Raw genomic sequence first — 23,093 nt, 5'->3', positions numbered from 1 at the left:
CATTAATTGCCAGAACAATCCATGAGTGACATCATAAATTCTTAGCCACTTTAACTCCAGCAATGCTTTGCTTTAAGTAGAAATTTTAATACTAGTGTAGGGCACAAATTTTGAAGCCCTTGTTATGATCTTAGGACAGGATGTTACTCCATAAAACAAGCAACATAGGAAGAAATTCAGGACTCTTCAGGTGGCTTCTGTTCCCCTAAGTGACAGAACACACAGAGTGGGGAGCTCTGCTTTTGTTCAACTGACAGTCCCTTTTTCTTTTCTGGATAACTTTAAGTCACCAAGAAGTTTTGTTTTGTGAACAGACATGACACCTCTTGCTAGATTTCACCTGCATCAGCCCCACTGTGGCTCACCTTACTCTGTGAATGTTTTGACAATAAGCTATTCATAAGACAGTGTCACCCCAGATTTGGCCCACATTCGGGTTTGTAGAAACACCACCTTTTGAGACAGATTAAAGAGACAATCATAGTATCAACAATGCAACTGATGGGTAGATCCAGATGTGATTATGAGGAGCAAAGGCAAACTTACTTTCATACTTAATTACTGTCACTATTCTGAGACAGAACATGGAAACAGTCCAACAACAAGGCCACAGCCTGATCTTTGAATGATCAGTATAACTTTCAAAGTATCCTTTGCTGCTGATAGTTAATGAAAGATGGTTGGCTTATTAAGACAGAGATTAAGACAATTAGCAAGAATCTTCAGTGTAGACCACTTTCAGTCAACACAATGCATTCGATGTAGACAAGGGTGTGAAGCATGGATGTACTAGTAAGAACTGGTTCTTTAAAATGTCCCATTCATCTGAGTCCCACAGTTTACCTTGCTTCCTCAGCAGATCCTGACCTCAATTACTGAACAGCAGCTGATGTTGTAAGTTAATGTCTCAGATTATTGGACAACAAATTTTGCATTAGTAGAGCAGTGAAGTGTGAGCTGTGTTCTTGTTTCCCCTAGACTGCTGCTGTTACGAGAGGAACAGTGGAGGGTGGATAAAGGCAGGTTGTGGACAGGGTGTCAGACGCCAGCTGCTGGGGAGTATACACAAAGGACAGACCAGTGACTACGGAAACATTCAAGCAAGTTACTGGTTCTGTTCTGATAAGAGCTACACCAACTTAACGTTTATGCCAGTCAACCTAAACATACAATCAGACAGTCCTGAAGCAAATTCAAAATATAATACCATTCTCTTTTTTTTGCATGTGTGGTTTGGTTTTGTTTAGGAAAGAAATATTCTAAAGGCAGACAATGAAGGTTTAAAGATCCAGCTGGAACAGGCACATAAAACAATTGAGTCTCTCACGATCCAGAGAAGAAACCATGTAGTCAATAACCTACAATACAGAGACTGCTCCTAGCAGACAAGAGAGGAAATCTCCTATGGAAGAACGTAAGACTGAAGGCGGAGCTGTGGTAAGGCACATTTATCAAGTGAACGAGAGAGAGTCTGAAGGATGTTAAACAGAAATACTCTTTACTCAACACATTTCCAGATTAAACATACACTCCCAAATGTATAAATCCATTCCTTTGACTTTTTAAGGTCATTTAGCATTATCTGTGCAATGAAAATACTATCTTCTGGGATTGCTTTTAAAAGGAGTGACATTGTTGCTTAAGTTTCTGTTAATGATGAAGACCATGTGGATTCCCCAGTGACTTGTCTGGCAGCAGCACACCTTACTCTACAAGTGTTCTTAGAAAGTAGGTATTCGTAAGACACTGTCGTCTCAGATTTTCCCCAAATTCAGGTTTGTAGAAACAAATGTTCAAAAAATCAGAGTATTTAAGTAAAACTGTAGAAATATTCCATTAAGAGGAACGGTTCTTTATTGTGGCTGAAACCAATTAAAATTATGAAGCGAACTGTCATCTTTCCAAAGTTTAGCAAGAATATTAAAATAAGTGGTTAAGCTAATGATACTTGATTCTTAGACTTTAAGATAAACTGACAATTTTTTTAAACCTCTTTCAGAGCTTTAGAAATCCCGCTGCTCAAACACTTACCTTTGTTGAGGTAAAACAGATGAAACTAGAGAGAGTTTACATTGAATACTGCTCCTGTTTTTGTGTTCCACGCCACAGCTTGGAACACTTAGCCCTACTTATTTGGCTTAAGGGATAACTTGTTGTCCACATACCGTAGATACAGGACAAGGCTGATTATTTTTCTGTCATGTCAGAGTGGATGGCGTTGTTGAGTAGAACCTCAAGGGCCATGTGATGAGGGAATCTGTACAGTAATCCCAGTGTCACAGTTACTGTATTCCAGAGCTCCTAACTTATGATTCTAACTACTAGGGTTTCTCCATGGGTTTGTCTTCTATATTTCACATGCACTTTAGGTAAAGAGTCAAGATGAGTGTGCTCTTATGTGTGTAAATTTTGTATAGTAAAAGGTCCTAGGGAGGTAACTTAATTCTCTTAAAGCTACAAAGTGTACATATTGTAAAAGACGACAAAACAGTCTTTCAAGTTCCTGGTAAATCTGCTCATCAGAATAGCCAACTTTGTCTTGGAATGCAAATGCAATTTTAGTCTGTACACTGACAGCTGCATAAAACTTGCTTGCATTTCTCAGAGGGATTCATCATCATACACTTAAACATCAGAACCTTATGACTTTGATATGTTTATCTACAAAGTCCATTCAATGCTTTTCAAAACTTGTAAGTTCCAAGTCCGTTATAGGCTGAAATTTAGTCAACCCATTACAATAGCATGCGTGCTTTGTTGAAAGTGGTATAAGTGTATGTTCCATCTGCAATTTACAGTCATTATCAAGTATATGAATGCTTTATTTATAAAAAAAGTCCATTTGAAGCTAATTTTAAGTGATTCTAAATTCTTGGTTTGAATTCTGTTTGTGCTTGCATCCCCATGTGTAAGTAAAAACAAATGGAGGGAAACTGTAGTAATAATAGATTTTGTTACCTTACTGTAAATAACTGAAACGCATAGGACAAAAACCAGCAGCTGTGAAGATTGTGCAGCTTTTTTTCCTCATACACTAAACCTGAATTACTAACAATTAACATGGAATTGCACTTTGATCAATGAAGCAGTCAGAATGGCTTTCAGGTCATGACTGCAAACCTGCTTTGCCCATTTTCTGCAAGCTTCTCGATTTTGTCCTCTACTCAAGGAACTACAGCAAGGCACATTCCTAATAGGCATTTAGCAAGTAAGTCTGTTTCTGCAACAATTGGAATAAACAAGATAAAAGTTGAATGTTTTATGTACTTCGAAAATACCCAAAAAAGAGCAGCGAAAACTTACGAATCTTGTGCAGCCAAGATAACTGTTTGCTTGTGGTCTAAACTCTGGATTCTGACAGAATTTGTGTGTATGCATACACTTTGTGCTGGGGGGTGGAGATCATGAACAAAAGCTGTTACTTAAGAAAATTCCCTAACATCAACAGCTGGCCTATAGGCTACCGTGTTACTAGGTTGAGTACTTAATACTCAAAATTGAGTTACAATCAAAGATTTGTACAGCCTTAACTGCTAACTTAACATTTCTCTGTGTTTTCTTCTTGCTCCTACAATCTGAATGCCTTAGAAGGGATCTGTTTGCAGGAATGCCTTACAGAATAAGTATGTGGTGCTTGACATAAGCTGAAAACTTCCTTCTTCGAAGTCAGTTGGTACCTGGAGAATCTCTGAGCTCTCAAAGTACCTTCAGGTTCTCTGTTTGCCCAAAGCTCCTTACAGTTGGGGTTTTGTTTGCTTGTTTATGATGGGAGCCCCTTCTTTCTTTGGGGACTTCCTTTTTGCTGCATGAAAGACTAATAGCAGAAACTGACTACAGGGATACTGACAGAGCTACTGAACAAAAATCGTATCTGTATTAATCTCCCAAGCTGCTTCATGCTAGGAAAAAAAATACAATTAAAGTACTAAGTGCTGTTTAAAAGTAATGTTAGCAAACACTGATACTGAAATTTTATCGTCATGGCTAATTTAAATGAAAAGCACTCACCTGTATTCCTTCTCCAGGCTCAGCTGTGTTTCATGTACATACAGGAAGGAAGAAAAACCAAGTGCCTACCCCCTACCAAGTACAGTTTATTTTCAAGTGTGAATTCTGATAATTAGATATTTAATTCTTTTTAATTTCTAAATTTAAGATAAAAATAGATGGAGTCATAATCACAATTAACAATCACAATTAATTAAGGCAGGGGTGCTGTTCATATTCAGATTAAACACAACTACCTTTAAATAGCTTATATGTTTTTAGAAATACATTTTTGTTACAGTAGCAATCTGTTATTTTGTTGTAACTGATCTCTGTGGCAACTTGAAAAATTTTTGGTCTGATGCTGTTGGAGAAGATTGAAAAAGTGTACAGATTGTAAAGATTTTATATAAATTGTAAGATTACTGTTAACTATTTATAATAGAAAAAAAATAAAATCACAGTTCATGCCTCAGAGTTTGTATCTCAAAGAAATCTAAACCACCTGTATTCATCTTCCTTGACTCAGTCATATGAGACACTGCTGCAGAATTAACCTAGTTACCCGAGTCCCCAGTCTAGCTCCACCTTCTGAAATCCTTGGAACATTGCTTTGAGAAAACTCGGGAAGCTAGGTATTTGCGCATTATTTTTTTGGTATTTTAATGGTTGACACAGTACACTGTTTTGCTACTCACTATTCCAAGTATTACAAAGCACAGTTCTTCATTAGCAGAAAGCACAACTCTTCATTAGCAGAATCTCTCACTTTTGTTAAAAATTCTAATTCTGAAAAGATTTCACAGCCCGACAGCCAAGTTTCAACAGGGCTTCTGTAAGCATCTGCCACTGCTGGCTATTATACAGGCAGCACTATATAACCCTAAAGACTTGCTATTCTTGTCCGTGTAGTAAACCTCAGAATACCTCACCTCAAATGTGTTCTTACATGGGCTAATGAACATTTACTCAGTTATCTTCAATCATCTGAGGGAGGCAAGGGATGAAGACGTAGAGTGCTGACTAACCACCAAAACCAGAATTCCTATTTATATGGGCAGATCTACTCTACAGTCTTGCACACACAAAAGAAGTTGTGTTTTACATCATAATTACAGAAATTAAGAAAAGGAAACTTCAGAAGTAATTAGAGGATATTTCCTTTATGGAGAGACAAAAGTAATTATTGTACAGATCTATAACACTGGGTTTTTTTACTAAGAAAAATTTAACTGAGATTCCTTAGTAATCACAGACAATGTAACAGGGATGTATTTGTGACATGTCCTGCCTGTTGAATTTTTCCTATATTGTTATCTCCAGCCTTCTCAATGCTGGTATAAATATATCTGTTCTTTTTCCTTATCATAAAAAGTTAAGTTCCATCACTATTGTAAGTCACCAGCAGGAATTATTCCTTACAAACATAGGAGGAACATGTGATAGTGGAGCCAAATCACACTACACAAGTGATGCAAATAACTTCAAATACAGTACTTTATTCCTCAGTGTTTACAGCTGTTAACAAAAGTGACTCTCAAATCCTGAAAAAAGAAAAACCCAACCTATCTTTCCAATTCTTAATCAAACAAAACAATATTCAGGTAGATGTTCACTATGTGTGAATAAACATAAAAATCTCACAAACATGTATATGAAAATATTTTACTTGCAACAGAATTTTTGAAAATACTTTTTCAAGACGAACATACAAAATTTGAGAAAAGGTTTAAATCAATTATTTCTATGGTATTATTGCATCTTTTGATAAATTAAAAGCATACATTATGACAACAGGACAGAAAAGGATACCTCTGAAACGTGGTGGTGCTTACTTTAGTTTTCCACTACTGGCTTCACATTTTGGAATTATTCAAGAAAAAGTGAAATGGCCAGATTAAAAAAAACAAACCTCCAACCTATTTGAATGTCTCATCTTTTACATGGTCTAGATAAATATAATTTAAGTATGGTACTGAAATAATGTAACTGTCAGAATTACATGTGGGCAACACAGCTAGTTCACGTCAGGGTTTACTTCATTCAGAACCATCCTGCCTGCTACACACAGGATAAACTGACGAGTGTAAACGCACCAAGGCACGTCCACAGTTACAACAGTTCAACTAAACCAGTACAACTGCACACCTTAAGACTGATGAAATCTTTAAGTATAGATAAACCATTTGATTTTCCTAGCATATTTCCTTGGTAAAGCTAAATCCCTGCCTGCTGTTTGTAAATTGCTTCTACCAAAACACAACACTGGGATGAGCAAGCAGAATTTTATATCAAGGCTTTGGTTGTCAAAAACTGCTCTCTCCATTGCTTTGCTGACCAACACTTCACCTCCAAGGCCAGCAGTCTCACTTGCTACGTCATCAATTTGCAAGCTATTCCAGAGCATTAGGCAAAACCCAAGCTCAACAGCAAGAAACCCAGTACTGTGCTCCCACAGGATCCATGAGGGTCTCTCCATACTGAATGCAGAAGCTGGCAACAGCTTAGGCCAGCATGGAATGTAGAAAAAAAATTGGCAAAGGAACTGTACTGCTAGCAGCTGGGTGAAGTTAAGCCGTTATTTCAAGAGTTCACATCCAAGCTAACACGTTCAAGCAAGGAAAACTTCTGCCCCTTTTTGTTAGGCAGCTGCTGGGACCTTAAAGTTTGCATAATGCTGTATCTACTGCATCACAAGCAGCATTCTCAAGCACCCTATGATCAGAGAGGAAACAACAGAAGAGAAACTTCTGAAGTTTATCTGGATTAAAATTTCAAATGAGAAGGAAGGCTGGTGATGGCTTATTAAAATCTGCCATAGGCTTTTGGAAGAGATAATAACTGATTTCGAACAGCTTTACATTCATGCATAAAGCTGCCTATGAAACACATGATGCATGTGTTCCTGAAGGTAAAGTAACACCTTTAAAGCATACCAAACATGGACACCAATAGAAAATCTGTGCAGAAAGAACTCGTTAACTGTGGAACAGAAACCCAAAATCAAATCCTAAAGTTCAACACGCAGTTAAGCCTGCAGTTACATGCTCAATTAAAATGCTTCATGGCTTCTGTGCTATGCAATCAACAGACACCGCCAAGTCTCTCTGCAGTAACCTGACCCTGATAAATACTGTCATGAGTATATACTGGGGCATCATCTTTCTGTTCCACCTCTGTACTCACGAGCGGCCTCACAACAGGGGAGATCTAATAGATGCTGGACAACAGAAACTGCCGTCTTTAATTGACAGCTCTAAAATTAAATTCTTGTCTGCATGTATTTACAGCCATAATTGTACGAAAGCTAACTCCTTCATCTAGAGTAATACTGTTTATGAAGGAGAAGGCACCCACACCGTAACAAGATGGTTGCTTTCAGGTTACCAGACCAATGGGTTAGCAGAGTAAGAGAGAGAAAAGTCACGGAGGAAGGACAACTGCTGTGTGAGACACCTTACTATCTGGGCAGCTGGCCATTCTTGAACACAGAGCAGGCAGGGACAAAAAAAAAAAAAAAAGGGAGGGAGGGTGGCACGCAGGGGGAAAGAACTGGTATGTTCTTTCTCAAGAAGCTCAGCTTATTCAACCTTTATGTCTCAAGCCTGACTCAGAAGAAATATATAAATGAACTCTTATGAGACACGATGGCTGCATAAGTTTCCTGCCCAATCTGATCTTACTTAAAATATTTCTATGAAACACAAATAAAATGGAGAACAGGTAAAATGAAAATAGACGCTATCAAAACTCACCATGATTGTGAGTTTACGGTATATGCTCTGACTTTCACGTAGTCTACGATACATTTACGAACACACAAAACAACCTTAATTTTATTAGTTTCTGTAGAGTATTAGTTCAGAATGCTACTTTTATATGAAATTCTGGAAGAATAAGAAATCCAATTGAATAATTTTGATGAAAGCCTTAAGGATTTTAACATTTGACATGAAAATTTGTTTACACGTCCCATATGAAAACTAGGTGGAAGAGAAAAAGCCTGAAAGCAGCACTTTAGAGTCTCCTGCAAGTGTTTCCATCTGGTTCTTAGGCCTATTTTGTTTTCTACACAGCATTTTGGAGCAGAGGAGTGGACATGCAACATGCAATAATTGGAGAGGCTTGAACGTTACATAATGTATTTTTTGTTTGTTTAGAAAGGGTTTTATTCATTTTTCTGAGGCTTATTTTAAATAAAATGACATAAAAACCACCCTATGAGCAGTACGAAAAACAAGGACTTTAGTCATCACATTTTAGTATAAAAGTTCTGTTCAGTTAACTAAAAGAATTCAATGACAACATCAGTTGGTCTAATGCAATGATTCATACGGTCATACTTAATTCTAACCTAAACCCGAGTTAACATATCTAAATTTCTCATACCAGTAAACACCACCACTATATTTTGCCAATTACTCTCTTAATATTTACAGTGTTTTAGTATCTTCGGTATCCTCCCCCTCCTCTTCCACCATATGGATCACCATAACCTCCCCTATCACCATAACCTCCCCTGCCCCCATAACCTCCCCTGCCCCCCTGGAAGCCACCTCCACCTCTTCCACCACCTCTGAAACCCCCACCTCCAAACCCACCACCACCACCTCCTCCTCCTCCTCCTCCTCTACCCCCTCCACCCCCCCAGCCACCCCTTCCACCACCACCACCTCCCCAGCCACCCCTTCCACCACCTTCTTGTCTTTTTTGCCAAGGAGGCATTTCGGGAGGAGGTGGTTCAATCTCTGTTGGCCTGCCTCCACGGTCAGGTACTCTCCCCATCAGAACCTGTATGGAAAAATAGGTTGTTTTGAGTTTAAAAAAAAATGTAGTAGGTCTTTTTGCTACTGCTTTTGAATTTCCTAAACTCGCTGTGTGATGAATGTTAACATACTCTGGTCAGTCCCAGGCACTCCAATTAAAAGTCCTCTCAAGAAAGAAAAAAACTTTTCTCTGAGATCCTACAATAATTAAGAAATTTCAGAATCTTTGGGATCAGAACATATTAAAGTGTATCTAAATGAAGCACAAAACTTTAGAAAAATCTGTAAATAAAATGGGTTTAGTCACCATTACAGTGGTGAAACTAGTAACTCCAGCTTTTATCATCAAGAAAGCAGTACAATGTTGATTAATTACTCTAGCCAAACCAAATAAATCTACTTTGCAGCAAAACAACAAATCCACAGAAACTTTTATAATTTTTAAACATAAATTTCAAATATACTGATTAACTAAAGACACTCGTTTACAAACTGAACAACATAATCCTGCAAACAGGTAGCCCAGGAAATGATACCAGAAAGACTCAACTTGAGGCGCGCAGTTCCACTGAACTCAAGAGGTCATATACACACATGCATGTGCACACATACAGCCCCCACTACTGTTTCATCCTGTTGCAAGAATGACTGTGTAATAAGATAAAAAAAGAAGCTGCTGCAATGCCTACTGGAATGCTGCAAACCTTCCTTTCTTGAAGCACCAGGTATCTTGCAAAAAGAAATGAAAGTATTAAGCAAGGAGTATAATTCCAGAATTACTTTTGATAGGTCTGTAAATCCCCATGTCCTTTTATTGCATCCCAGAAAGAAAAAGTATACCTTGTTGATTGCACAGACTGTATTTTCCCGTGTTGATCCACTACTTGTTCTTATGATCTTTGATAAATCTTCTCGAGCAGCAAGAAGGTGAGCTAATGTAATAGTTGACTTTGGAGATAACGCGTAGCGCTTGGGCTGATAGATTCGTGCTATGTCATCTGTTTTTACCTAAATGATAAAAATCAAACGCAACTTACTTGCTAGGCATAAAACACAGAAACACACTTACCATAAGCCATGCATTGGTCTCTGTAAGTTTCAATTTGAACACACACTGTCTGAAAATTTAAGTTACCTTACAAAATACAATGCCAGCTGTTACCAATTCTCTTCATGCTGAGGAGCTACTATACAAAAACGTTGATTATGTTTTAACGGATGTTGAAACTTAGCACCATTACAAAAGAAATTCTCCTATCCACTGGCATCAAACAGATTCTTTGAGGTTTTCCAGCATATTTAAAGATCTAAATTTAGGAGTCCAGCCTGCTCTCTCAAAAACTTTACATAGCCGTATTTAACAAATTACTTCTAAATGTAATTAAAACAGAGCAGCTTCAAAGTACAGTAAATTTGTGGAAAAAAATTTAAATGTATCAATGGAGCAAAACACTTCTGCAAGCCGTGAAAGGGAGAGAAAAGATTTTTTCCAAACACACCTTGATGTTTCATTTTTTTAACAAAAAAGAAAAACAAATACACTTTCTAGGAACATCAAGAATGATCGCCATTCAGAGAAAAAAAAAAAAAAAATTGATCTTGGATGGACCAGACAACAGGTATTGTTTCTTTACATGACTGTTTTGCTAGGCAGTTACTACACCATTTATGGATCCATTTCAGTCTGCACACTTACCTGTCTTGGGGACTGAACACGTTAAAAAAAAACACAAAAAAATGCCACAGCATCTGAAGTAGAGAAAGGTATCTAAACCTATTCAACAGTGGGGAAAAAAGGCAAGCTAACAAGTAAATTAAAAAAAGACAACAATTTGCCTCTTGGCTTAAAAAAAAAAAAAATCATCTAAATTATATAAATGCCAAAACATTTTCAATCCCCAAAACCTTCTTGGAGAAGTTATAAATAAAACTGAAGTGTATTTACATAGTATGTATGTTTGGTAGCAAGACCCATGGAACTGTAGCAGATTCCCACTACAGGAAGCAAAAAAATAAGCATCAAGCTTACCTTTGCTCTATCAGACCAGCCAAAAGACTGTACTGTCACATCTAGCCTCTTCATTAACATACGTCGGCGGCATTCATACTCACTGCGAAGCGCATCATTGATTTTTTCCAATCTTTCCTGCAGTGTTACAATAAAAAGTCCAAATGTTCACATCTATAGAGTTATAGAAGTCAATTTAAAGCTAACCCCATTCAGCAAATAAGATGTCTATCCCCAGGTCACCACTATAAACTGTATAGAATTAGGGGTGCATCTGTGTAATGCTACAGTAGTATGTATATACAAAATATTTGGGAAATTAGTAAGTGGATGAATCAACCCAAAGTCTGTTTTATAACATTAATTCTGGAAGCATCTGATTAGCACTGTTAATATTTAGCAACTAAATTTTAGTATTAATATGTAGCAATAGAACAGTGACTGTGAAATGGACAAAGTTAGATGAAGCTGTATGCATTAATTTTGACCATCCTGTTAAATGCAGAAAAGAAAAGGAGAGACTTTTTTTACCACTTGGTCGGAATTCAGAGGTTTTGTTAGCAGTGATTTCCCCACGTGGTTATTTTGAACTTTTGAGAGAATTTCCTTTATCTGAAACGAAACACATACTTCTCAGAATACAAATTATATTTACATTTATTTCAGCACAATTTTCTGCAATCACAATTTGCTATTTGATCTTACAAGTATAGCACAGATACACATCTGACTTATCCATTACAAAGATTTCCTGAATACTTTCACTATGTGACCAACCTCTACACAAAAATATTTTATGGTACACCACTTCTCCTCCCAATTATAACAGAACAGTATCTATGTAGCAAATTTATCAAGTGCATAGAGGGAGTAGGACTAGTTAAATTACTCATTTTATTTATTACTAAGTGCTGTAACTACAACTAAGGAAGTGTAAAAATTGGAAGCTACTATGAGTTCTGTTCCCAAATGCTAGACTTGGCTACAAAAATCTGGTGATGGGTGCTAGTAAGAAAGGCAGGAGGTATGATGGGTATGCAACCACTTTCACTAATTGTCTTCTATTCCTGTAATTGCTGGCATTTAACATTATGTCTAACACTTGCATTCACTCCAAATCTGCCTTGCTTATACTTCTTCCATTAGTTTTTGTCCTAATTTCATCCCTGATCATTATGGTCTCTCTCTGCCTTCCAGACTCCACTGCATTCTCTTCTCTCACTACAAGAAACCTCCACCTCCTCCTCTTGAAGGAACCTCCTTTGGCACAGTTCTTCTAAAACTCATCATGAATACCCACAACACCTGTACATAACTTTCCAGCCAACTGATTTTTCAGCTGGAGTAGAATGCATGCGTATCACTGATCCTGCAAGCTTTGCACACACTCTGATGCACAGAAGACCTAAATCAGGGGTCCTCAAACTATGGCCTGCAGGCTGGATACGGCCCCCCCCGGGTCCTCAATCCAGCCCCCGGTATTTACAGACACACACCCCTGCCCGCCCCAACCCCCACTGGGGGTTGGGGGTGGAAACCAAGCAGCCGCAGATGGCTGCCTGCCACTTCATCCGCACACCGGCCCCTGTTTAAAAAGTTTGAGGACCCCTGACCTAAATCTTCATTAGCTTTTATAAATAATTATGGGGAACCAAGTCAAACGACTAAAACCAAGAGTTAATTTTCTTTTAGATATCACAAAGAAGGATTAAGGTAGTGCACAATCTACATTACAACCTGTAGCTGAGGACAGCCATTAGATACATCTGCAAGGATTATAAGATTTCATTAGTCACACAGGTGTTTACAATAAATTTATCATAAAGATATGGTTCAAAGCTCACTCTTCCAGTATTATCTTAGTTCATCTTGTCAGAGTTTCGAGTTCCACGTATTATAGAAGTATCATTTTCTGTGATCGCTATGAAAAAAACCAACTCAGACAGAAATAAAATTCTAGAGCACTTAGTTAATTGATTAAAGAAAGCTACTTGAAAAGGAATACTTGATAAATCAACTCTCGTATTTCGGGGATTTCATAGTTATCTCTTTTTCCCTTTTTTGCATATACTAAGGAAAAAATCTGATCTCAAATTTTGTGTGAAAGCCAGGGTGTATATTTTGTTCTTTTTACATCACCTTTGGACAGCACTGTGGCAAGTTAAAAATGCAATACCCCCAGGAAAAGTCTGAAGTAAAAAAATTACTGTGCAGTAAGCAAATTACGCAAAACCAGTATTTTGACTCCAGCAGAAAAGACAGCCTAGTAGTTTCTGAAAAGTGGCCATCTAGTTTCCCTGCTGTTATACTCCATCCATATAAAAAAAAAAAGTTTACAATAAGAGGTGAAGTTCAGTTCCATGTAGCCTACTGATCTCTATGCTCCTCTTTGCTAGTTCTTGCTTCTTTAGAACCTTTATTTTCTTTCCAAAAAGCCCTCCAGGGCTGTCCAATTTGTCTGTCTTCTAAACATAGCCAACTTGTGCTGATTTTAGTGAAGCATGTACACAATGCTTCTCATAATCTACTTCACAATTCAGATGTACCTAAGCACAAAGTACGCTTGAATTTAAACAAATGTCTGAAGAATGAAAAAATAAAGGTAACAATGAAAAATATAATAAAATCAGCATGACAGCAAGAGATGGAGAAATCACTAATTAGTATAGAAGAAAGAATAAACAGCAGATGAATTAAAAATTCTGTTAGGTAAGAGGTGCCTATCTGTATACCACTAAGGTCAGAAATACAACCTCAAAGTTTCTAACAAGTTGAAAGGAAGAGAATCTATCAAAAGAGACTGGCTGCTGAAACACAAGAAAACCAAAACAAATTCTCAATGTCATTTATAGCTACAGAGTGGAAGAAAATCTGGAAACCAGTGATGCTAAATACTATCTAGAGATTAGAATTACAGCAAGTTTGCAGCTGCAAGGGCAGCTAAGTGGTTAATACAACACTGGGCTTCACATACAAAAGCCACACATTCTGCCACAAGTCAATCACAATTAAAAGACCTAACCCAGCACTACATATTCCTGATTTCCATAAACTGAAAAATGAAAGGAAGTTTAGAGAGAACAATTAAGAGAATCAGTGAAAATCAGAACTAGATGAAACAAGAGCAGCTAAATGAAACAATCCTTTACTGACTGGGAAACTGCTCCCAAATTTCTGCAACCTTTTATTTCCAGGTTAGAGAATACCTATGTAATTTTATCCAGTGACAGGTTTATTAATCAAGTTAACACTTAAGGAAGAATCTTGTCACTGAAGAACTGGTCTACGTTCATGTTTGTGACATACTGTAGTCATGCCCAAATGACTGCATCTCCACTTTACTCCCCCACTGCCATCAGCCGGGCTCCGAGTGCATATCCTGCAGCTATAATGGTGACATGAGCTGAGCCGCCTTACCGCTGCAGAACACATTGTCCAGCCTTGACTGATGACAGAACTAGGAGCACAAGAGCTTTGACATAAGCATCTTCCACCAGAAGACAAGAAAATAACTGATGCAAGAATCTATGCTATAACCCACATTCTTAAACGTAACAGTTGCCCTAGGTTAAAAAGGATAAGCAGGAGTTTTAAGAAAAATCACCACTACAACCAAAACCCAGAAAGAAGTCCGTATGTGTAAGTGGGAACAACACTAAAAGCAGTGCCCAGATAGAAAGAGCAGTGAAAACATACTCATAGAAATGTAAAACAAACTGCAACAGCCAAATCATCACAAAGTTCTCACACCCTCAGCTGTAAAAAGCAAACCAACTAATTAAAAGCTAGATGGAGATAAATATACTTCACTACTGGACATACTGTGTCACTGACCTTGGTAACATTAAATATTTAAAGGACTGCTTTGGAAGTTCACACACCCTCTAAAAACAGTTTGAGAATGAATCAGTTATTGGATTTGTTTGAGACAAAAACATTGACTTCAAAATCTGCTGTATAAAAATATAGTTATTCTGTTGTTACCAAATACAGCATATCTTTATGTATTGAACATGAAATTTCTCATCTGTTTTATAAGTCTATACTACTTAAAAAAATTATAGCTCATGTTTCACTATTGCGTTCCATATATTTATTATCTTTACCCTCTGTCAAAAGTGAGTAGTAATTTTATGCTTAACACCATTTGCACAGATAAACATCATACACGCACGCACCTCCAGGGTTTCCAAGATTTTGAAAAAACCTTACCTGGAGAGAGGTGGCATGTTATTAATTTAAGTTAAACTAGCAACGCTTTAAGGAAGGAACACTGTCTTGATTAGTCATGAGGCATACTGCACAACTGCAGAAAGATCACCTAAAATCTTAAGCACAAAATATTTTTAAGCCACCCTCTACCTGTCTTCCATTTACCTGCAGATCATTTTAATTTCAATATTTAACTAACTTCAAAGACATTTCTGTTTGACCTTTACGCCTGGTGAACAGAACAACTCTTTCATCTTGCTCCCTGTAACTCCATTGATATTTCACGTACAGGCCTAATTATGTCTGCAAAATTTTTAAACACCAACAGTTAAAAGCACACACCAAATATGAATAAATTCTAGGAAGTATTCCCAAATATTTTTAAAGTATTTCACTTAAATGTTCTTTTAGCTTAGTTCTGATTTAGTTTCTTTGCTAGCCCTTTATAGTTTCTTTTCATTCTCTACAAATTAAAAATGTTCTAGAAAACAAATAATATGCACCTTTTGTTGGTCTTTTGAAAAATATATTAAGAAGTCTTTCAAATAAACACTATTAGAATGTCACTTTGTAATTAGGTGTGAAATGCACACTACCTTGACAGGAAAAAAGCCAGATGTGAGCATGAGTTACAAAGCACAATACCGGCATAAACCTTTCTGAGTCTCTGATGAATGGTCATTTAGAATTTACGGGGATTTTGGTACTGAATTCCAGAATGCCTCCCAGAGTTACCCTTTGTAAACATACTTTACAAGGGAACAACATTAAAAAAAAAAAACCCAAATAACTACAAAATTACTATTAGTTTTTCAATGCTATAGAATAAAATATATTTAGTGATAGGAGGCTGTAACACTGTCATTTCATCTCTCACATTTTCTTAAGTATGTTGACAACCACCCCCCCAGTTTATTACAGGAGATGCAAATTCCAAAGGTACTTCCCGTGACTGCTACTATAAAACTCATAGTCTGAATGAAGAAAGAAATCCTGATTTTATACTAGTCTTTTAAATAAACTGACAAATTATTAAAAACAATCAACGTGCTAATGTTCCATACCAAAATACAATGTGTGATCTGTCCCTTTGGTAGACTGCTGCTGCACAGCCCAACTATTCTCAGAACTATTCCCACAGCTACTGACAATGTTGAAGATGCTAGACAGAGACAAAGAGTAGACATGTTGAAATGCTGCAGATACATTTGCAAATTCAACAAAAATACTAGATAGGTATGTAAGTGTCTATTACAAATGATATAGTATAATACTAAAAACCCACAGTGCATTTCACATGGAACCTAATTAAATCAAAAGCAACAAAATATTTAGAAAAGGAAATCAATAATTTCAAGTGAATTTTGGTGAGAATCTAAAAAGAGCAACAAATAGCACTGAAAAAAGTTTACAAAGCAAAGGAATTCCGATTGGTGGTATCACTGATCTAACACAGCTACAGCTACGAATGTGTCTAACTCTGTACTGTATCAGAGTAACTCTGAGCCTGTCCGATATTAAAGGGAGGGATGAAGGCCAAGGAAACATATGGTAGAAATTCTACAAAAATCTCCTGAGAAGTAGTAAAAAAATAAATCCTTTGTTTGTAAGGGATGAAACATGCAGAGAACAAATTACACGATTAATCTGGAGTCGCAGAAGAGGAACAAACTAGTCTTGCCGCCTTTCTACAGTATGAAGTGAGTACAAGTCGTATAACTACTGTGGAACCGACAGACCTGAAAACAATTGCAAAACAGCGCAGACAGTATTATTTGGGGGAAAAAAAAAAAAGATAACATGCTTTAAAGATTCAGCTCATTTTAGTACTTACAAAACTGGAACAGTTTACATAAACTGTAACAGTAACACCCTACACACCAACTCAAGACACTGATCCCTTATGAAAAGAAATCCTGGACTTTGCAAAAGGTGGCAGGAGTCTAGTAACTCAAAGAAAACTTTCTAGACTCTCTATGTGTGTGTGAAGGAACTGGCCCATCAGATCTGGTTTTGCTGTCTTGCAGTTGCAGAACTAGAGTCCTACCCCTTTAACATGGGATGAAACTTAAGCTGTACTCAACTGAAGCAAGGAAGTGAGCAAGGAAGGCCACTACCCATGGCTGCAGCCCACAAACCCCCATGAATATAAACACAGCTAACACCCAGAGGGAGAGCAACAGTACTAGGCAAGTTTCAATCAATTAGTTATTGCTTGTAAAACTGACTTTTTAATCCTGAGAACACAGTGCTAGGATTGTATCTTTATCCTTTCAAAAATATTTAACGGAAAGACTGGATATAAAGATTTCATTAGAATTAAATAGATCAAGCACAGTTAATGGTGCAGGAATAGGCCTTCAGCCACCTGGATGCTGCTTTTTATAAATGAATGTATTGAAAGGTTTCATCTTGTCATGCTAAAGTTATACAGATGTAAGAAAACCATGCAAGTAACAAGCCCTCTCCCCGAAACCACTGAATGTTCAACTGCCTGCTGTTGATGAGAAGAGGAGGAAGAAAAATAAAGAAGCATAATCACGTAAAATTACTAAACTCAAAGACTCAGCAGCAGACAGATTCATTCCACATATCTCCTGTAATTCTTAGAGATTGGTCGCCCACTCTTTCTCCAAATACTAGGGAGAAATAAAGAGCAGAACTTCTAGCTGCCTGACAGAAGATAAATTCCACCCCAAGAGCCTATTTACATTCTGCAGTGAGGAAGTCAGACTAAAGATCACATCAGTTAGAAACCGGTGGGACACAACTGAAAGAGCTATCCTGTTGAGTATGGTTTAAATTGGCTTATTCACTGGTAATTCAGACATTTTCATCCTCTTCTACAACTAAGGAAATGGCACTAACAAATCAATACTTGCAATTTAGAAATTCATAAACTGAAAAGCAAAAATTTAGGTTTTGGCTATTAAATTTAAATACATGCCAGAAATGACTACAGGTACATAAACACTCAATCAGTTATTACCCAAAGTCTTCTCCTTGCTGCAGCACACCTGAATGGGTAACAGGAAAACTAACTTACTTCAACTCATACCTTTTGCATGGCAAAGTATGCCTCATCAGCATCTCCCTGCGGATGCGACGTACTTGAAATACTTCACCTCATAACTGAAACAATTCAAACACTAAGCTGGCTTTCAGAATAAAAAATTCTGTGCACTTGTCAGATAGGGCTTTTATAGATCAGGCTGTTGGCCCCTTAACTCTAAGATATATGCTTAAAGAGATTATGCTTACAGTTTAACAACAGAGAGAACACATAAAAGCCCATACCTTTTGTTCCACATTGGTTAACAAGGGAGGAATATCAGAAGTCGAGGAGTTTGGCAGGCCCAGTGCATCGCAAATAGCTTGCACTTCCTGATGAATTTCATTGTGCTTTTCCAAATGAGAACCTTTAATTTTCTTGCTGTGCAGTATCTTTAAAGCCTGAAGTTCTGTACTTAGAAATACTAGAGAGAAAAGTGTAATAATGGCAGATTTAGAGACACTCAAATCTTTCTGCATCCCTTCTTATATACAAATACAATATACACATTTATAAGACAACAATGATAAAAGGGAGACTCTTTCTCAGTTCTCTCCTGGACAGGTTAGTATCAGTTTCCCACTCTGACCTAATTCTCACCTGACTTCCTACCTTTAGCCTACACATCATATTTAACTGCTTAACCCACTTCTGCCACCAGACCCCTAGTTCTTTGGCTAGTTTCATATTATCACACTGGTTCCTGCTGCTACACCTTCGACCAAGTCCAGCTTAAGCGTAGATTTTGCTTCTCTCAATCCTGCTTTCAGCACCTTCAAACCATGTAGCATTTTCTTTTAAGCTGCCCAGAAATCTCTCAGAAACATGGCAAGCAAGGTCTCAGTTTCAGCTGAGCTGGAAGTGGATCAAGAAAGCGATCAGGAGGCCTCAGGAGGCTGACCCATACTTCACAAAGAAGTTTTAGTTTCTACTAAAATAGTTTTCTATTTTCCATTTCTGCACCCCTGAGCAGCTGATGCATGCTCAGCTAGGTTGTAATGGTTGTACATATACACTCAAATATACATAAAGACCTATTCAATGTAAATTATACAGTAACAGTGGAGGATGTATATAAAAAACCTGTATTATAAACGGGAAAAATGTAAATTATAACTTACAAAGGAGTTTAAGACAATCTTCTTTCTCTCTTAATCTGTCCTTGATGTCTCCAGATGTAAGTGACATATATGGACAAGCCATTTCTCTCAGAAAGCCACTAATCTCAAGCTGGAAGCTCTCTATATCTTTATCACCTATGGGAATAAATAAACGCAAAGCTAATGGCTTTTTACAGAAACATAAAATCTGAATCTAATTTTCTTAATTTATACAATTCAATTGCAGGTTTCAATAGCCCAGAGAAAGACTTCCCACTTACCACCCTAGTAATATTTTCTTATGCTTAAGGAAGTCCTACATACAAGCAGACAAGCCTTTTAATAGCTACAGCAATACTGCACCCATACTTTGAACAAGAAGGCGATGCTATAGCAGTCTTTGAAGACATGAATGCAAACGAACATCACTAGGAACTCAACAGCTTATGTCACAAAACAGCATATCAATGTAATTAATTTTCTGATGAACAACTTACAGGAGTCATGAGCCCATTATTTTCAATGGTCATTTTTAGTTTTACTACTTTTTTTGTGAAAACACAAGCAATATAACATCTCACTGAAGTTCCAACACTCAACAGAAAAAATCAGGTAGCACTAACAAGCAACTTGCGTATCTACACACAGTGCTGAATGGCACACTGCACTGGATCAACTAGCTGAAAATACCAGACACTGCAATTTAAGCCATCAAAATATGATTATATATAACTACCACTCAGGGGATGTATGAATGTACTTTTTATATTTATGTAGATAGAAAACCAACTCAAAAGCATCTTTTTTTTTCTCTCTTTTCTTTCTTGTCTTTAAGGACAAGACTTTAATCTAAGAGCCACATGCACAGAAATATTATCAGTCTCAGTCTGGCTATCTTCCAGCTATCTTCTAAATTTCAGCTAATAGTGAGACTACAGTGTTGAACAGTATGGGTCTAAATCCACTTGAACATACACTAAATTGCTTTAATAAATTAACATTCATATACCATCTGTTGAAGTGATGCTTTCTTCCATATTACAAAGTGACTTTATTTGGGAACCTAACCAAACACAAAGCTCAAAAAATTCTGGGGAAGATAATCCATTTTCTGCTGCTTTGTTCAGGGCTTCCTCCTCCAACAGTGGACCCGTGTACCTGCGCAGAGAAAAACATCGTGATAAGAAGCAAGTTTAACATAAAACATACCCATTTTAAAAATAATTTTACTATAAGCTGGTAAGCAACTACTCTGAAAGAAATTAATCTTTGTAAGTTACTTTTGTCGAGAAATAATTCAGATCTTTTTTAAACGCAACAACAAAAAAAAAGTGGTAATTTACAAGCAAAATTATTTGTCAGCAAATAGGAGGCTGGCATTTTCACATATCACATGTACAGGAAAACAGTTTCACGCCTCAATAGGTGTCAAACAAGCAAGAATTAAAGTATTAATTCAAGTGTTTAGTCAAAGAGATTTCCTTCCAACATTAACAACTCACTGCCCTAGAGTACTAGCAATAAGATAACTGAAAATTAACCCAAATTTTACATTTTTTCTGCTCTGTTGCAGCTGAAGCGCCCTCACGGGAGGCAGGCAGGCACGAACGGAGGGGGCGGGCAGTCCGGCCGGTGGCAGCCCCGGCCCCAGCGCTCGCCCCAGCGCTCTCACACCCTGCGGACCCCAAGCAACGCCCACGCAGCCGCGCGTCCTTTGCCTCCCTCCATCACAGCCCGGGCGACCCGGCCTCCCGGGCGAGGCAGAAGGCCCAGCCAGGGCCGCCGCCGGGCCTCCCCCAGCACCCGCCGGAACGCGAGGCCCGTCCCCCCGCCGCCTCCGGCCCGGCCTCACGCCCGCAGCGAAGGGGCCCCTGTCGGCGCACGGCCGGGTGGCGCGGCGGCGGGCTTCCCTCGGCCCCTCCCCTCCGGCCAAGGGGGAGCCACTGCAGCTCCCCGATTACCCCAAGGCCTCCAGCGCGTCCAAGATGTCGCACTCCATCTTCGCGCCGGGCGCCAGCTCCCTCATGCTGGCACCGCGGCCCGCCGCGCCGCGCTGTGCCCTGCTCAAACCGGCCCGCCGCAACCTGCGCCCGCCGCTACGTTCCGCCGCCGCCGGCTCCGCGCCCCGCGGGAGGCCCCGGGCTGCCCCCGCCCACTCCCGGCAGCTGCCTCCGCCGCTCGGAGGGGCTGTGGGGCCGCCCTGCGCCACCCGTGACCTGCCACACAGGCCGGCAGCTTTCCTCCCTTAGCCAGGGGTGGCCAGGCTGCCTCACCCCTCCCTGGCGGGGCTCGAGTGCCGGCGCTGCGGCTGGCCCTGCTGCCCTGCCCCGCGTTTGGCCCCAGACCACAGTCCGCTGCAGGCGGCTCACCCGCCGTCAGGTACCGGCCGCCTGGAGAAACACAGGGCCGGGAGAGCCCATGGCCACCCCTGGGGCTCCAGACACAGCTTGTGCCTGGGGAGCCAGCCCCGCCGCCCGCCCTTGCGGCCTGCCTCACGCCTCCTCTGCGAGACGGTTTAAAAAAGCAGGTTTTTAGGCCTGGACCTCTGCAGTGTTTCTGGGATCTCACTGTATTCCAGACTGTGAAAATCCGCCTGAGAAGGAGTAGGCCATGACTGCAGGGCTCCGTCGCCCTCATTTTGCACAGTGGTCGCCCTCAGCCCTGCCCCAGGGGTGTGCGCCTGGAGGGTACCTGCTCCCGGAGCCTGGTTGAGCCAAAAATCCAGGCTGTTCATGGTATTTTTAATAAATTACAAAGGGAATGTGGAATAGGTGGGTTGTGTTGTGCTGACTGGTGCCCGCTATGAGCATGACCAGCAGCTGCCCAGGAATGCAGTTTCCCACTGGATGTGGCCATTGCCGTGGAAGCTGTGTAGCCTGAGTGGGACTGCGTACTGCATGTAGTGTGTGTCTGTGTCTGTGTGGGTGTCTCTGTGTGACCTGCTGTGTCTCTCTGAGCACATCACCCTTCAGTCCTGTGACCTGCAGGGATTTCCAGATCCAGTACCATTAGACCTATTTCTTGGAAAAGTAGAAGGCAGGTCTCCCAAAACATGTGACTTTCTTTGATGTTCTTTTGTCTTCTATTTTAAGAGGTCTGGGTTCTCATTTCCAAACTTTCCTCAGTGACAGCAATTTTGAGAGAGAAGCATAAACTATTATTAGCATTTTTTGTCTGTTTGGTCCCAAACTATCCCTGTTTTATCCCTCACGCACAGCCGCTTCTGGTGAAGCATCCCCCAAATTCCCTCTAAAACAATATTGCAACATTAGCTTCTCAGAGTTTTTGATTTCTTCTAGCTCATCGTAGACTCCTATCTTTCCTATTAACTAGCAGGAATATTCTGCTTCCTTTTTTAATTTTTTTACCAGTGTTGCCTCATGTGGACCTTCAGAAAATCCAGCGGCTGAATCTGTGATGAAGACCTATAAAGATGTGCAATCAGACTGAAGTAATTACAACATAGATATTCTTAATGAGTGAAATCTCCACAGTTTTTGAAGCAACTATTTTGAATTATTTCCATTTAGGTGTGGTTTTATTTAGTACTAAGCTTTTTTAAAAATGGGGATGAGGATAGCCATGACATCCTCCCACAAACACAGACAGAAATCTAGAAATTAAAAACATTAGTCATGGCAGTCAGTGGAAAGATGAGCATATTAAAGTTTGATAGGCTTATGTTGACTGTATGATGTACATTGGTGCCAGTAGCTCAGCGGTCTCTTTCACAACTCTCAACTGTGTCTCACTGCATGTGACTGAGCTTTAAAAGGACTTTTGTTTCAAATGGGTTAACACAATTTCTCTAAATGAAGGTCAGAGATCTGAGAGCAGAGATTCTGAAAATAAGAACTCTTTACTCCTGTTTAAACAACATTAATGTCCAATTAATAGAGAGAGAGAACAAGATATGCAGACAGAAACAGCCAGTTTTCTTTCCCTTTCTTTTCTAAAGTTGTATCTTT

The 23,093-nt window shown here is 39.1% G+C and overlaps 2 protein-coding genes across 4 annotated transcripts in view; one reads left to right on the top strand and one right to left on the bottom strand.

The window, feature by feature from the left end:
* RASGRP1 (RAS guanyl releasing protein 1) overlaps positions 1 to 4,462 on the top strand; it is a 42,618-nt gene extending 38,156 nt beyond the window's left edge. For both annotated transcript variants that reach the window (XM_055809847.1, XM_027782681.2), the window contains exon 17: positions 1,248 to 4,462. In XM_055809847.1, coding sequence (XP_055665822.1) covers positions 1,248 to 1,382 — 135 coding nt within the window. In that variant the 3' untranslated portion in view covers positions 1,383 to 4,462. The remainder of the gene's footprint in view (positions 1 to 1,247) is intronic.
* Positions 4,463 to 5,466: 1,004 nt separating this feature from the next.
* Positions 5,467 to 21,348, bottom strand: FAM98B (family with sequence similarity 98 member B). 2 transcript variants are annotated; one of them, XM_055810023.1, is made up of 8 exons: positions 21,087 to 21,348; positions 20,135 to 20,283; positions 19,147 to 19,281; positions 18,271 to 18,449; positions 11,293 to 11,373; positions 10,783 to 10,899; positions 9,594 to 9,761; positions 5,467 to 8,778 (listed from the first exon to the last, which is right to left on the bottom strand). In XM_055810023.1, the coding sequence occupies exons 1-8, from the start codon at positions 21,149 to 21,151 to the stop codon at positions 8,431 to 8,433; spliced, it is 1,242 nt and encodes a 413-aa protein (XP_055665998.1). In that variant the 5' UTR covers positions 21,152 to 21,348; the 3' UTR covers positions 5,467 to 8,430. The 2 variants fall into 2 exon arrangements, with proteins under 2 accessions (XP_055665998.1, XP_013152410.1); XM_013296956.3 differs by lacking the exon at positions 21,087 to 21,348 and adding an exon at positions 20,678 to 20,994.
* Positions 21,349 to 23,093: the final 1,745 nt, after the last annotated feature.

The sequence above is a fragment of the Falco peregrinus genome, chromosome 1 (assembly GCF_023634155.1).
Source record: "Falco peregrinus isolate bFalPer1 chromosome 1, bFalPer1.pri, whole genome shotgun sequence".
NCBI lineage: Eukaryota > Metazoa > Chordata > Aves > Falconiformes > Falconidae > Falco > Falco peregrinus.
The sequence above is the reverse complement of the archived record's forward strand: the minus strand, read 5'-3'. Positions and strand labels throughout refer to the sequence as shown.